Source organism: Ornithorhynchus anatinus, chromosome 19 (assembly GCF_004115215.2).
Source record: "Ornithorhynchus anatinus isolate Pmale09 chromosome 19, mOrnAna1.pri.v4, whole genome shotgun sequence".
Lineage (NCBI taxonomy): Eukaryota > Metazoa > Chordata > Mammalia > Monotremata > Ornithorhynchidae > Ornithorhynchus > Ornithorhynchus anatinus.
In genome coordinates this window covers 12,578,265-12,594,412 of record NC_041746.1, presented here as the reverse complement: position 1 = coordinate 12,594,412, position 16,148 = coordinate 12,578,265, and the positions used below count along the sequence as shown (strand labels likewise).

Below are 16,148 nucleotides of genomic sequence, written 5' to 3'. Positions count from 1 at the left end.
GAGCTTTTTACAATAATTGCCAAGAGCTATGGAGTGGGATAAAGGGAAGGCTAAGAAAAACAGTCTTCCATGGGTTCAGGTATACCAGCCTTGAGCTGGCTCTGGACTTGTTTTCCTCCTCTCTCCAAACCCCTCCCCTTGTTCAGTTCTAGCATAATGCACCACTAGGACCCTATTGGTTTTTTTTAATTCTTGTTTATATGTGTCTTTTTACGGTATCTTGCTTTCACTCATGCCTATTCCTCTTGATGAGGTGGGAGGCTTACAAAGTCTATGGTGAAAATCAATAATGCATTGCTACAGTCCGAGACTCTTACTCTTAACAGGTTGATGAGCACATCTCTGTGTGTCCTGAAGCAGAACAAGATTGTCCCTATAAACAGTATGGCTGTCTTATAAAGGTATGGATTGCTCCTTTTCAGCTAGATACTGATTTGCAAGCTTTCTACTTTTCCTTTTCTTATTGTTTCCTTCCCTCCTACATCTATCCTGTCTTCTGTTTCTCTTTTACCTCTCCTACAATACTCCTATCTGCACTTCTCCTTTTCTCCTCTCCTTTTCCCCTCTGTGCACCTCTGCCCTGTGTCTTCCCTTTCACTTGATGACTATCGCCTAGGTGTTGTCCCTCTCCGTGTGTGGGGATCTGGGTCACACCTGTAAGAAGTAAGAAGTAAAAGTGTGAGCTTTTGTGCTAATGAATCTTCTCAACAGTACTTTTTGCTGTTTACATGATCTTACTACACATCTCTTGAATCTACCCTGCCCCCTCCATCCAAGAGAGCTACCACTTAAGTACAAGGTCCAGTCATATGGCTAGACAACATTATCAGTCTCCTCACCGGTCTCCCTGCCTCCAGCCTCACCCCTCTCCAATTTACTACTGTGTGTGACACCTTCCTGAAATGTCAAAATCTACATTCATCTCTCTGCTTCTCAAAACCTTCCACTGGTTCCCAAGGCTCTTCACATCAAGCAAAAACTCCTCACAGTTGGTCTCAAGGTTCTCCACCCAACTCACCCCACCATACCTCTCTCTCTCTCTCTTCACAAACACCTCCTAACCCCGCTTTTTTTCTCCCAAGTTAATGAACTGAATTGCACTCTTGACTCTCCTGCCTCCATCTTCTCACTCATTGTTCTCTCTTGGAATGACCTCCTCCCCAAATCTGACAGACCACAGCCTGAATGAAAAGTCCTCCTGAAAGCCCACCACTCTCCACATTCCTTCCCTGGTCCCCAGTATTCTTATTTAAGCCCATCAGCCATCTCCAATAGTTACATACAGATCCATATCTATCCTTGGCACCTATGGATATATATTTATTCAAAGATACATTCAGCTATTTATTTTCATTTCTCTGTACATTCTTTGATGTATGTATGTATATACTCTCCTCACATTAGAGTGTAAGCTCCTTAAAAAGTCAGGGAATGTCACTTGGTTACTTTGTACTTCTCACATGTTTAGTACAGAGCACTGCACCCAGTAGGTGCTCTATAAATACCATTACTGTTCACCCTGTAGATTATAAACTCCTTGTGGGCAGGGATCTTGTCTACCAACTCTGTTGTACTTTCCCCAAGCACTTAGTAAAATGCTCTGCACATAGTAAGTGTGCAATAAAATATCACTGATTGATCGATTGACCAGAGAGCATAGAAATCAAGGTCTCCATCCAGTGGATGACTCTCTGAATAATTCTTGAAAATCTGGGGATAGCCCTGATTGCTGACTTCAACTGCCTCCAACTTTGACCTTGTGGGGAAATTGAATGCAGTAGTGGCACCTGCAGCCATCGCTCCTGGCTTGGACAGCTATCATGAAGCCAAGTTTAAGGTAACCCACTGTCAAAGGTGGCAACTCTACCAGAAAGTCTAGAATCCAGGTTTGGGAAAGTAGGAGTCCAGGAGCCACCTAGAAAATGTATCCCCTGCTTTTACTATTATCAGCAGAATGGAAGGAAATTCAGAACAAAGCCATAACCCGCTGGTTCTTCCCTTTCCCTTTGGTACATTTTACAGTGGTCTGCCCAGCTTTTACCTTTTTATCCTCCTTTTGAAAACTCACTATTTCCCTTCATATCATTGCATGATCAAAGCCCGCATAAGATGTTAGGGCTGTTTTTTATAGAGAAAATTCCAGCTTCCCCCATGCCTGAAGCATATAGGGAGCCCGTCTGATACCCTCTATTTTAATTGCTTCTTTTTGATGTTTGTTTTTGCTCCTAAGGATAAAAGGAGGAATCTTAGGGAACATGAGAACGCTGCATTGCGGGAACACATGCTCTTGGTTTTAGACAAGAATTCAAGATTAGAAGAAAAGGTAAAACACTTCTCCTGGCAGGCTGGGCAGAGGGGAGGCTGGGAGGAGATTTAGTAGAGAGTGGGCTGATGATTATAGGCTATAGAATCCCCCCACAGAGGGAGTGTGGTTGGAAAGAGAAGAGGGTCAGGCAATCTCAGGTAGTGACCGGAAACAGATATCAGTAGGGATGCCAGCCCCTGCTTTTAGGCACCTACGACCCAGGAAACATAAATGCTAGGGCATATCCGGCTTCTTTTTGTTTTATCTATTTATATTTCACTATTCTTTTATCTAAGTTCATTTTGACCAGATATATATGTGCATTTACCTGTTTGAAGGGGGCCCTGCTGATGACGAATTTTATCACAGTCAGCTGTCCATGTGCGGTTTTTCTCATCATGGTAGTGGGTTGTGCTGAGTCGCCTACACTTTCTTACTTGCTTCTTCTGAGACCTTCAGCGAGCATTCTGAGGCAGTTGCCTAGAGTTTAAGGATGCAGTCTGTCAGCCAAGAAACAGAATAGCTCTGTGCACCCTTCTCAGAAGCATGTGGCTTGGCAATGCTCTCATCCATTGAATATACTGTTGTTGAATGAAAGACTCCCACATTCCAATTAGATCATCTTATTGCCTCATCTTCAAAACCTTACTCTTTCTTTCCTTGATGATGTGAATTTCTTTGCAAAAGTGAAGCCAAGAGAAATCTTTCATTCTGACAGACTTGCTCATAAATTGTGTATTAAAGAAAATTCAAAGCTTGGTAAAGCCATTTTGCTTTTATCTGTGCCCTGAGGTCCAAATACAATGTGCAACAATTTTCTTCTTGCTGAATGCAAGGAGTAAGAAGAATTCTCATACATTCCAATAAAATGAGAATACTAAACCCAGTTCTCCCAATGTCCAAGTTTTTCTCTTTGTAGTAAGAGAAGCAGCATGGCCTAGTGGCAAGAACATGGGCTTGGGAGTCAGGGTTCTAATCCCAGTTCTGCTACTTGTCTGCTGTGTGACCTTGGGCAAGTCACTTAACTTCTCTGTGCCTCAGTTACTCCATCTATAAAATGGAAATTAAGACTCTGAACCCCACGTGGGACAAACTGATTACCTTGTGCACAGTAAGCGCTCAATAAATATGATTGACTTAAGTAACTTTTCGTTGTTACTAAATATGCTATTACCATGACACTTGAGTAAAGAAGAGAAAATTTTGTTGTTCCATTTGTGGAACCTATTTATAAAGCTTTTTTATGTTTCCCTAAGACTGGTATTGTTACATGCCTTTCAAAATGGCCTGATTTTTCTTCTCATATTCTCTTATTAGATTTCAGACCTACACAGGAGTTTGGAAGTTAAAGAACTTAAAATTCAGCAACTAGCAGAGATGGTAAAGAAATTTGAGAAGGAATTCAGGCAAGTTATGCAGCTGTTTAGCAAAAATGGTAACTTGCTGGCAAATACCCAGGTGAGGCACTGGTTTTTCATTTAAGGTAAATCTTTCCTCACATTTGCCTGCAAAGGTTAGCAGTGGCTTATTTAGCTAATACTGGACCAATATTATTTCCTGGACTTCAGGTTCACTGCCCGAATCTGTTTCTGTGCATTTTAGAGGCTACAGAATGAACCGCCCCCAAGAGGGAAAACATTGCCCTTTTTAAAACGTTCTCACCTCAAAGGCTAAAATTCTTTGGAAATTAAGGATGTTAATGGATTCGCTGTGATTTCTCAAGTCACTGTGATGACTACAATGAATAACCGCTACAACATATATCTTTGAAAATATTCCATAATTGATGTCCATATAAACCTCAATGTAGCCCATGGCTACAGCAGGACCTAAAACTCTCATTTCCTATGTATGTGTAAGAAAATGGAAACCTGTCTGAACTCCATCCTATTTCCATTGATTTTGGGGATGAGGGAGAAGAGGAATAGTTCTGTTTAATTGTATTCCCCTTAGAGTCCAAAAGAGCCAGGATCACAGCGCTGGCAGCTACTACAAAAGGGCCAGATATCCATTTTCCCATTCTTAACATTCAGCCCAAAACTTCTGGATCTGTCTCACTCTCCCCTTCTCCTCTTCTCCTTCCCCCACCCCCAACTGTTACCTGGGTATTAGCTCTTGCAGAAAGTGGGAAAATGAACAAGGAGCAAGGCTCAGATGTTATGACCTATGTCGTGTTAAAATGGGAGGGAGAGGGGGAATGGATTACTTTTGAGGAAAAAGTGAAATGGGGAAGAAAGAGAAATGAAGAAAAGGAGGAGAATACAGAATTGAAATGAATTGAAAGGTAGTTAAAGCAGAATGTGGAAGAAAGTCGAGAGGAAAGGTGGAAGATCTATGCAGGGGATTCTCTTTTTGAATTTTCTCATCTAACAGATTATTTTTGATGTTTCAGCTATGTCACTCAAGATCCTTATAGAAATATTTTAGTATTAAAGGATTACTAGGGTTTTGATGAAAAGTCTTTCTTTTTCAATTTTATGATCCACCTTACACTGGAAGATTCTCGCCAATCACATTGATAAATCTACCTGGCTGGAAACACAAGTAAGGCAGTTATTACATATGGCTAACCAGCAGCAAAGCAAATTTGACCTGAAATCACTGATGGACACCATCGATACAGTAAAGCAAAAGATTGCCCTGCTGGAAACCTATGATCAACGATTAGGTATGGCCTATCTTCTTTGTTTTTGGTTATTTTAAGACTGATGCAATGCTACCCCAATACTAGATATATGAATTAGGAAGCTAGCCAAAAGTTGAATGTTGGGATCTTCAACTTCACCATATAGTTAATTTTCCTATAATGGGGGTTTTATTCTTAATAACGTCTCATAAATAGAAACTTGCATTAAGGTACTTACATCTTTTTCTAATGCCACACATATGCACAGACATTTCTTTTGACATCAAACTGTGTTCTATCCAGACAGATGCATGTTGTTGGAAAAAATGATTTCTTAATTACCCAACAACTTATGTGACAGCAACACTAATTAAAATGAGGTTTTCTGTGGGTCAAAGTGTGTGCAATTGTGGCTGTCTCAAACCTAGAACGGGGAGTGGAAATAAGAGCCATGGTGAAATTGAAAAGATTGGTGGTGAGGAGGATGGTGCTGTTAAAGGGCAGAGAAGACTGAATGTAATTCTGGAGATATGCCCATTACTATGAAACAAATTCATGCAGAAAACTTGGGGAATTTGGTATCAGAGCCATATTTTCTTTAAGGGCCCTGCACACATTTGCCAAATCCCAGCTCACCAGGGTAAATTGTCCACTTCACCACCTTAACAGCTGGATCTGGGTTCAGAGAACTGAAACTCTTACTTGAATAATGATAGCTCTGATTAAGTGGAATTTCAATAGTGCTTTTTTCATTTATTTTTTTCCATGTAGTTGTTTTGAAAGACCAGACCAGACAACATGATGCCCACATTAATGCTCACAAAGCCCAACTAAATAAAAATGAAGAACGATTCAAATTGCTGGAAGGGACCTGCTATAATGGAAAACTGATCTGGAAGGTGACCGATTACAAGATGAAGAAAAGAGAAGCGATGGAGGGACGCTCAGTTTCTATATTCAGTCAGCCTTTCTACACCAGCCGCTGTGGTTACCGGCTTTGTGCGAGGGCTTACCTAAATGGGGATGGGTCGGGGAAAGGAACTCACCTCTCTCTCTACTTTGTGGTGATGAAAGGAGAATTTGACTCATTGCTACAGTGGCCTTTCAAGCAGAAAGTTACCATGATGCTTTTGGATCAGAGTGGCAAAAAGAACCACATTGTGGAGATCTTCAAGGCTGACCCCAATAGCAGCAGTTTTAAAAGGCCTGAGGGGGAAATGAACATTGCTTCAGGCTGTCCCTGCTTTGTGGACCATTCCAAGCTGGAAAATGTCAAGAACACTTTCATTAAAGAAGATACGCTGTTCATGAAAGTGGTTGTGGATTTAACTGACCTTGAGGAACTGTAGATTGAACGCAGCGGTGGTTATTGTCATAGTGTTGAGGGAAGAAGCTTTTATGTTTTGAGCATCTGAGGTCTGATTTAGTTCAATACTGAACTGGATTTCTTCAAGCTGTTGCTCTATTAAGGTCTTTGGATTCTGTCAAAAGGTGCTGAAGAGTTGTCATCTATTTGGTAATAGGGTGATAAAAAAAGTATTGAAAGACACAATCTGATGGATTTAGATAATGGCTTATTTAGCCTGTATCTTTAGTACTGATCTTCAGCCAAGAAAACATTCCTCCTCAATAGTATTGTGCAGATTTGGTTACATACCTAAAAGATGTCAGACCTGAGACTGTATCAGCAGGTTATTTAAATTCTTCAGGGACTCTGCCAGAAATCCACAAATTCAAAAGAATGAAAATGACAGCAGGAAAGTCAAATGGCTTCAATATATCCCATAGAGGGGGAAAGAAAGTGTGGCTCATGGTCACTGAGTTAGCATTTTGGGTAAGATATTAGGCAACTTAATCTCTATGAAAACACGAAGGATTCTTGGCCAATATTTTTGGGCGGTGTCCTGAAAATTAAATTTGAAAGACTGAAAACTCATATTAACTCTGAATTTGAGAATGAGAAATAATCTGGATGATGGGAAAGAGGAGCAAGGAACATTAAAAGCCTTGGGCTTCAGTGCCTGAGAAGAGTAATTAATTAGTGGGATTTGAAAATTACTAAATGCAGAGCATTATATTAAGCATTCCAGTCTGATAATCTTGAATCTAACTCCAGAATGTAGCACAGTTCTTGGCTCATAGAAAGCACTTATCAAATACCATAATTATCACTATTTTTTAGAAAGTCTTACCCTGGAGGCACTTACAATCTAATGGGGGAGTCAGAAAGAGATATTACAGAGAGTAGTGGGAGAAGGAGATAATGATCATAATGTGATGTGGGTATAGAAAGCAGTGAAAACAATAGCAAACATCTATCCTGGATTCTTATTGAATCACTCATTATTGGACAAGATCTGAACAGCTATACCATTGTAGGAAATTTCTTGCCATTCTCCTAGGTGGGCACATGATTCAGGCAGGATACTGTGAATGAAAGTGGTTAAATGTTCATCATGTATAGATGGTTCTCAACTGCACTTGGATTTGTAAATGTTATAATGACTTTGTCCCAGTGCCAACATGGCAAAAATGCAATGTTTTGCAATCTTGTGCTCAAATGCTCAGTGTTTTTTTTTAAATTAAAAATAACCTCTCAAAGGCACATAAAGGAAAGTGGCAGAAGGAAGCTTTAAAGCCACTCCTTGATATGATCTACCACAGCAACATCTGCATCATCAATTGGAAAAAAAAATGTCGTAAACTATATGTAAATATCTTCAGGGTCTGAGGGAAGATTCAAACACCATCTATGAAACTTGTAGAATGATAAAAATAATTATAATGCAGACTTTTAAGTGGGCCAAATAACTTACAAAGAAATATGTAATTGTGCTCACCTATTCTAGAGATCCCCAGTATTAACTTCCCTGGGAATTGTGTGACATAGGATGGTTGTTTACAGAGCAAACATTTTCAGCTAATCTTTGAAAGCACTGTAATTTTGACCAGTTAGTTGAATACTGGATACTAAAAAAGCACAAACATAGCCATGATGGGTTTGGTGTAAATCTGAAAAACATTTAAATTAAAATGTCAGAAGAAAGTCTCATTTTAAGCAACTGATTTGGTGACAAAATGACCTGCCTATTGATTCTAAATTCTCTTCCATTACTGAAGCAATGATTTCTTTAAACTTGTCATTCATATTTTTGCAAAGCAGATTCCTTGCCTTAAACCTGTTTTTCTTTTAAGATCTGAACAGCTATATTACTTCAACAGTAATAACTATAGTACATTTTATTTCTTGCTTAATTTGTCCTCATAAAATAAAACAATTTAACTAGAGGCTTCTGGTTAAGCTACTTGAGCAAAAACTGATATTCAATTTCAAAGATTGATGTTCATAAATATCCAGGAATATTGGCTTCCAAGTTCAAAATGCTGAGGAACATCAAGATTGAAAAACACCACCCTGATCTCATTACCTTCCCTAATTTGATGGTCTCGCTGAAGTTTACATCAAACTGTCTTCTGGCAATAGGCTTTACTGAGGCCTTTCTAAAGGCAAAGTAGTCTACACAAATTTTGGGGGGGAGTTATAAAGGAAGTATATAATTTCTTTACTCATTCATTCATTCAATCGTATTTATTGAGCGCTTACTGTTTGCAGAGCACTGTACTAATTGTATTTATGAGCACTGTTTGTAGAGCACTTAACTAAGCACTTGGGAGAGTACAATATAACAATAAACAGTCACATTCCCTGCCCACAGCAGGGAAGCAGCATGGCATAGTGGAGAAAGCATGGGCCTGGGAGACAGAAGGTCATGGGTTCTAATCCCAACTCCACCATTTATCTGCTGTGTGACCTTGTGCAAGTTGCTTCACTTCTCTGTGCCTCAGTTACCTCATCTGCAAATGGGGATTGAAACTGCAAGCCCCTCGTGGGTCAGGGACTGTATCCAACCCAATTTGTTTGTCTCCACCTCGGTGCTTAGTACAGTCCCTGGCACATAATAAGCACTTAACAAATACCACAAATATTTATTCAGACTGTGCACCCCATGTGGAACAGGGACTGGGTCCAAAATGATTACTATCTACCTACTGCAGTGTTTAATACAGTGCCTAGCACATAGTAAGTGCCTAGCAAGTACCATTAAAAAAACCCAGAGCGCTCTGGGGAAACAAGACCCCGCAGCTCTTCCTGTGAAGTAAGAACCTTCGCCCAATCATGAAGACTTTGTGGCCAATAATCTGTGGGAAGAAATGGATTACAGTGCTAGTGGATGTAACTGGTGAGTGAACGGGCAGGAGAAGCAGCATGGCCTAGTGGATAGATTACAAGCCTGGGAGTCAGAAGGGTCTGATTCTAAACCTGGCTCTGCCACTTGTCTGTTGTGTAACCTTGGGCAAACCACTTAACTTCTCTTTGCCCCAGTTACCCCATTGTAAAATGGGGCTTAAGACTGTGAACCCCATGGGGGATAGGGACTGTGACCAACCTGATTTGCTTGTATTCTCCCCAGCACTTAGTACAGTGCCTGGCACATAGTGCTTACAAATACCACTATTTATTATTAGTAGTAGTATTGTTACAGTGCCTGACATATAGTGTTTAACAAATACCATTAAAAAAAGGAGTGAAAAATATTACTATACCCCTATAAGTATGGTGGATAGTGATTGAACAGGTATTCTTGTTCCACACCACACCAATCAATCCACTCATTGAATGGCCTATTTGGAAACTGTCCCCCTTCATGCTAAATGCAACCCTCCCCATTCTCCTTGCTGCCTTTCTTCATCTCTCCTCACCGAACAAAACTCCTGATAGTAATTGTGGTATTTGCTAACTTTGTGCTAAGTGCTGAGACAGGTACAATATAATCAGATCAGACACAGCCCCTATCCCTCATAGGGTTCAGAATCCAAGTGAGAGAGACAATAGAAATTTAATAGGAATTAATTTAATAGGAATTTACACCCAAGGACCCTGAGGCACAGAGAAATTACTTGCTCAAGGTCACGTAGCCAGCAACTGGTAGAGCTGGCATTAGAGCCCAGGTCTCCTGACTCCCAGGCCTGGGCTCTTTACACTAGCCCACGCTGCTTCTCTGAAGCAGCAGTGGTGGAGCAAAGTCATTTACTTCCTCTCTAACAAACTTTCAGTCTAGTGGGTGTGGGAAGCAGGGTCCCAACAGGCAGTGAAGTGACTTTGAGGCTCCCCATCACAGTTGAAAAGCTCTGAGTTTCCACCACAGTAGTGGGTAATCCCCACTTACCTCTTAGTGAATCAGTCAGGGAGAGGCAAAGATGGGGAAGGCCCACACAATTGCTTAGCAAAGTGAACTAGGAGCTAGTAGACATTTGTGAAAAGATAGTGGTGACCAGTGTTCCTCTGCTTACTATGAAGTCTGTTCTTCGCTCATGGTTGTTTGGTGGATTTATCACTGTTAAGAGTTCTGCCTTTGTATCTTGCATGCTGTGAACTCTCCTTTTCTGAGAGTTGTGATGCTCGGTTAGACTCTCTGATGCTATTTCCCAACACTTCACGGGAGGCAATATGGTCTAGTGGAAAGAGCATGGGCCTGGGAGTCAGGAGACATGGTTTCTAATCCCAGTTCTGTCACTGTCTTGCTGTGTCACCTTGGACAAGTGACATAACTCTTCTGTGTCTTGGTTTTTCACCTGTAACATGGAGATACGATATAAGGCTGGAGCTTTATATGGGATGGAGACTATCCAATCAGATTATCTCATAGCTATCTTGTAGCTAGAGAAGCAGCATGGTATAGTGGATAAAGCACAGGCCTGGGAGTCAGAAGGTCATGGCTTCTAATCCCAGCTCCACCACTTATCTGCTTTGTGACCCTGGGCAAGCCACTTAATTTCTCTGTGCCTCAATCACCTCATCTGTAAAATGGGGATGAAAACTGTAAGCCCCATGGGACAGGGACTGTGTCCAACCTCTTTTGCTTGTATCCACCCCAGTGCATAGTACAGTGCCTGGCACATAATAAGCACTTAAATACCATAATTATTAATTATTATTATCCCACCTTAACACAGTGCTTGGCACATAAGGATATAAGATAGTTTTATTATGCCACATCATCAGAGTTGTGCTTCACTGTAGATCTAAATTTCAACTATATCAGATAATCATGAAACCATGCTTGTACATAATCAGTTCAAGGTAGGAAGAATAGTAGGGGAGGAAGATAAAGTTCTGGGGAATTCTTACCGGGCAAGAGAAAGGAGAAGGAATCAGCAACATTGAAATAACCATGAGTGGTTCAAAAAAACAGAATATTTTCTCTGAAAACCAACTTGGAAGTTTGAAGGCAATGAAAGGGTTGCCTTAAGTCAAAAGGAGCAGGAAGTTTCAGATAAAAAACAGGAAAGACCCCATTAGATTTGGTTACGTCCTTTTTTATAGCAAGTCCAAAGTCACTCAAACTGCTGTTTAAGGTTTTTATAAGAAGTCCTGAAATTGGTAGTTGGGCTTCCTCCCAAATTCCCAAATGTTCCTCTCCTTCATGTTTCTTTCCTTCCCCAAATATTTCCCTTTCTTATGTTCCTAATGGAAAGGAGCAAGGTTCAGGACCCAGAGGACCCAGGTTTGAGTCCTGGCTCCATTACTTACTTGCTGCATGACACTGGACAAGTCACTTTACCCCTGAAGCCTCTGTTTTCTTATCTTAAAATGTGAATAAACACATGTTCTCTTTCCTTCTTATACTGTGAGGCCCATATGGCACAGGAACGATGTACCATAATTATCAATCAATCTTGAGCTTTCCCCAGTATTTAGCAAAGCAATAATTATTATTATTATGTTATTATTTTCCTAAGTTCCTGTGAGAATTCCCCACCCAACAACCTCAATCCTTACTACTATTTCCATGGACTGAGCTTGGGAAGTTGTTGGCTTCTAGAATCAGTAACTCCTGGGCTCAATCTGGGGAGAAAGAGAGGCTTTAAGAGAGGAACTCTTCTTCCTCTGTTTAATGCCAACTCTGGTCTGCTTTATTGAACTATGGCCAAATGGAAAATTTATACTGGAATATCAGCTCTAGAGTAGAAAAGCCCCATTATTTTAAGATAGCATTCTTGTAGTATTTTATATAGGAAGAAGCATGGCCTAGTAGAAACAGCATGGGCCTGGGAGTCACAGAACCTGGGTTCTAATCCTGGCAGCACCAGATGTCTGCTTTTTGACCTTGGAAAAGTCACTAACTACTCTATGCTTCCCTTCCCTCATCTACAAAATTGGGATTCAATACTTGTTGTCCTTCCTACTTACACTGTGAGCCCCACGTGGGACCTGATTATCTTACATCTACCCCAGGACTTAGTATAGTGCTTGGCACTGAACCACCACCATTATTATTATTATTATTGTCAGGGTTTGTTTTCCTAGGTGGATTTGAGAGTTTAATTTTGAGATCTTTTCCAGATTTAAGACTTAAAAGTATATTCACAGTATTCCAGTAGTTGGTACAATACATATTCTCTCATTTTAACCCTGTAGTAATAGTAGCATTTATCAAATCTTCACTTTGTGTGGGGCACTAAATTGGGCACCTGGGAAGTTATCTGCCCACAAGGAGCTTACGCTCTAAATACAAAAACTTAAAACTAGAATGTCAAAATAAATAAATTGCTAATAAGGGCATAAGTTAATAAGTTCTAGAGTTGGTGAAGGGATGATATGGTTTAGGGTGCTGGGAAATTATATTGGGGGAAGCTTTTGGAAGAAGTGAGATTTCAGATTCAAGTTTTCCCATAGTCTCATGTTAAGTCAGCATTTAAACAGTGTTTGACACATAGTAAGTGTTTAATAATTACTATTTTAAAAAAACCTTCTTTTAACAACTGTTTCTGACCTATGTACTACATTTCTTACTAAAACTATCTTATTCAGTAATAATGAAATGTTAGGTGGTTTTTTTTCCCATATTGAAGATAGCAATTTTTTTTTTTCCTGTATGTATAATTGTAGTAGGGGGTGGGAAGCTTTTTGTCCACTTTTAGAGTTAACACAGTCTAGCTATTTTTCTCAAATTGTATTATCCATATGAATTTTTTGAGAGATGTTGATCTGATGGAGTTCAAAGATATCTGTCGTGGTTTTTACATTGACCTATTCAAAGGGTTTTCTCTGCTAATTTCAATCTGTTCTAGTTTTTAAGAGTGGTGAATCTACCAAAATAATAGTCCCAGATGGTCCCATTTCCTCACTATTGAAGAAAGCTTTCTATTTTTATTGAGCAGTGAAAGATATGGAAGTACACAAGTATAAGCTTTTATCATCTTGCATAGTGGGGAAACAGAAGTTTGTCAAAAACCACTCACAAGATATAGCCTTGCACAGGTCACAGTAAGAGCTGCATAATTGCTATAAACCCCACAGAAGCTTGAGAAAGGACAAAAGGAACACACTTTAATAGCGAAGGGGAGCTCACTGAGTGGTTGGACTTTGGCTTGGTCTGCTGTTTAAGTTGCTGACCCTTCTATTGGGGGAGCCCCAATCCAGGCTTAGGAGACTCAAAGCCTGGTCTCTTTTGCCTCCAGAGCCTAGTCAATGTCGAAGCAAAGTTTTTGTGATTCGCGACTGGTTCTTGCTTAAACTCAGTTAAGTATAGTTCCTATAATGTTGGAGCATTGGGCACCTGTGATAAGGAAAAACTAAATGGCAGTTGCTTGTTGTGGGCAGGGAACGTGTCTACCACCTCTGTTGTACTGCACTCTCCAAGTGCTCAGAACAGTGCTCTGCACACAATAAGCACGCATCAAATACCGATTGATACTCAAGCCTTGACTGGCACAGCATGAATACCTACAACCATTTCATTGCATACGTTCTATCCAGATAAGATGTATGTTTGGCAGAAGAATGTTCCCTAATTCCCTAACAATGTACTTTCCCAAACTCACATTTTGGAAAAACTGAGTGTATTTGATGAGGTTTGCAGCCCTTAAAAATCCTGTCCTTATACCAGCTGCTAGAACTATTTGAGAGAGGATTTTGGCTAAAGTAGCAGAATACTTGGTAACACCCCAGGGAGGGCTTAGGTAATGCCCCAAAGTACACAGGAACCCCACACCACTATACTGAAAAGAGTTCCAGCAATAAATACATTCTCCAGGTACTCAGTCGGCCAAGAATTTATCGATTTATGGGACACCAAATGTTGGCTGCTAGAATTTCTGGTTGCTTAGTGACAATAGCACCTTCTAATAGATGCTCAATCATTTGAAGCATTTAATTCAAAAGTACATGGGCCTAGGCAATAAAAATGTTTTACAATAAGTTCTTATTTAACCTTCCTGACAACTCACCACATTTAAGATTTTCTGGGAACACCTGTTCTGGAATTCTGCCTCTAATTCAGTCTGGAAAACAAGGGATGCTCTTCTAGCCCCACACACTACCATACTCATCCAGGTGTCCCATAATCCTATTTCTGGGTGGAACCAAAGTTCAAAGGCAGAACTCTACTTGAAGCTTTGCCTCTACCCTGAATGACAACAAGGACATGGACAATGGGAGACTTGCCTGATTTAAAACCAGGACCTGGACTCGACAACTGGAGAGTTGCCCGATTTAAAACCAGGACCTGGCTTCTATAACTTCCCAGATTTTAACCATCCTGTTTAGAGGCAAATCTGCAACTGGATGAACCTTTCTTTCAAAACTGCTTGGTGAGAAACAAGACTCTAATTCGTTTTGGGGCTTTTTTTTTTTTTTGGTGAGACTGACATTTGGCCCTAAACTGAACAGCATAAAGCTTGGAGCCTACCCTTACCACAGGGGTGAGGTTATGGGGGAAAAAAATAAGGGATGATTTTTCTTTTTGAAAATATTGTGTCATCTTTACCTCAAAATCCAACACCAGTCAGATGGATCAAAAACAGGGTAGAGAAACGTCTTTTTTGGGTCCCCCAGGGCTGCTAGGGATTCATCGCTTTATGGGAAAGGCCCATCCAGGCCCTATTACCCTGAGGGGGGCAGCCATACCTTGTATAAAAGTAATGATAATAATAATAATAATAATAATAATGGCATTTGTTAAGTGCCTACTATATGCCAAGCACTGTTCTAAGCGCTGGGGGGGTACGAGGTAATCAGGTTGTCCCACATGGGGCTCCCAGTCTTAATCCCCATTTTCCAGATGGGGTCACTGAGGCCCAGAGAAGTGAAGCAACTCACCCAAAGTCACCCAGTTGACAAGAGCTGGGATTAGAACCCATGACCTCTGACGCCCCAGCCTGGGTTCTGTCTGCTTCTCCTCTCTAAAGTCAAGAAACAACGCTTTAATAATAATAATAATAATGTTGGTATTTGTTAAGCGCTATGTGTAGAGCACTGTTCTAGGCGCTGGGGGAGACACAGGGTCATCAGGTTGTCCCACGTGAGGCTCACAGTCTTAATCCCCATTTTCCAGATGAGGTCACTGAGGCCCAGAGAAGTGAAGTGACTTGCCCTCAGTCACCCAGCTGAGAAGGGGCAGAGGCAGAATTCGAACCCATGACTTCTGATGCCCCAGGCTGGGCTCTGTCCACTGAGTCAGGCCGCTTCTCTTCTCTAAAGCCAAGAAACAACGTTTTAATAATAATAATGTTGGTATTTGTTAAGCACTTACTATGTGCAGAGCACTGTTCTAAGCGCTGGGGGCGACACAGGGCCATCAGGTTGTCCCACGTGAGGCTCACAGTCTTAATCCCCATTTTACAGATGAGGTAACTGAGGTCCATAGAAATCAAGTGACTCGCCCACTCCAAGTTAATTGCCATTTTCCAGATGAGGAAACTGAGGCCCAGAGAATAATAATAATGTTGGTATTTGTTAAGCGCTTACTATCTGTAGAGCACTGTTCTAAGCGCTGGGTAGATACAGGGTAATCAGGTTGTCCCACGTGGGGCTCACAGTCTTCATCCCCATTTTACAGATGAGGTCACTGAGGCCCAGAGAAGTAAAGTGACTTGCCCACAGTCACCCAGCTGACAAGGGGCAGAGGCGGGATTCGAACCCATGACCTCGGACTCCCAAGGCCGCGCCCTTTCCACGTCGGGGCCCTGCTAGAAACGGAAGAGCAAAGGCCACGGGGCGTTCGTACCTCACACTAACGTCTCCCGCGCTTCCTCCTCTCTTCTTCCCCCCCCCCCGCCCCCCCCGGCCGCTACTGCGCAGGCGCCCCAATCGCTCAGGGCGCGAGCGGGCGCGCGCCGGTCCCCCCCGCCCCCGCCCTCCCAGCGCGCGCGCTC

The 16,148-nt window shown here is 41.4% G+C and overlaps 1 protein-coding gene and 1 long non-coding RNA gene across 3 annotated transcripts in view; one reads left to right on the top strand and one right to left on the bottom strand.

Moving 5' to 3' along the window:
- TRAF5 (TNF receptor associated factor 5) overlaps positions 1 to 8,248 on the top strand; it is a 29,290-nt gene extending 21,042 nt beyond the window's left edge. For both annotated transcript variants that reach the window (XM_007672338.4, XM_029046926.2), the window contains exons 8-12: positions 327 to 401; positions 2,231 to 2,323; positions 3,623 to 3,763; positions 4,805 to 4,973; positions 5,703 to 8,248. In XM_007672338.4, the coding sequence (XP_007670528.2) occupies positions 327 to 401; positions 2,231 to 2,323; positions 3,623 to 3,763; positions 4,805 to 4,973; positions 5,703 to 6,280 (1,056 nt within the window). In that variant the 3' untranslated portion in view covers positions 6,281 to 8,248. The remainder of the gene's footprint in view (positions 1 to 326; positions 402 to 2,230; positions 2,324 to 3,622; positions 3,764 to 4,804; positions 4,974 to 5,702) is intronic.
- The window catches only part of LOC103171275, a 37,062-nt gene extending 21,022 nt beyond the window's left edge, over positions 1 to 16,040 (bottom strand). The window contains exons 1-2 of the long non-coding RNA XR_003753612.1: positions 16,001 to 16,040; positions 2,634 to 2,785 (exon numbers count right to left, since the gene is read on the bottom strand). This is a non-coding gene — a long non-coding RNA (uncharacterized LOC103171275). The remainder of the gene's footprint in view (positions 1 to 2,633; positions 2,786 to 16,000) is intronic.
- Positions 16,041 to 16,148: the final 108 nt, after the last annotated feature.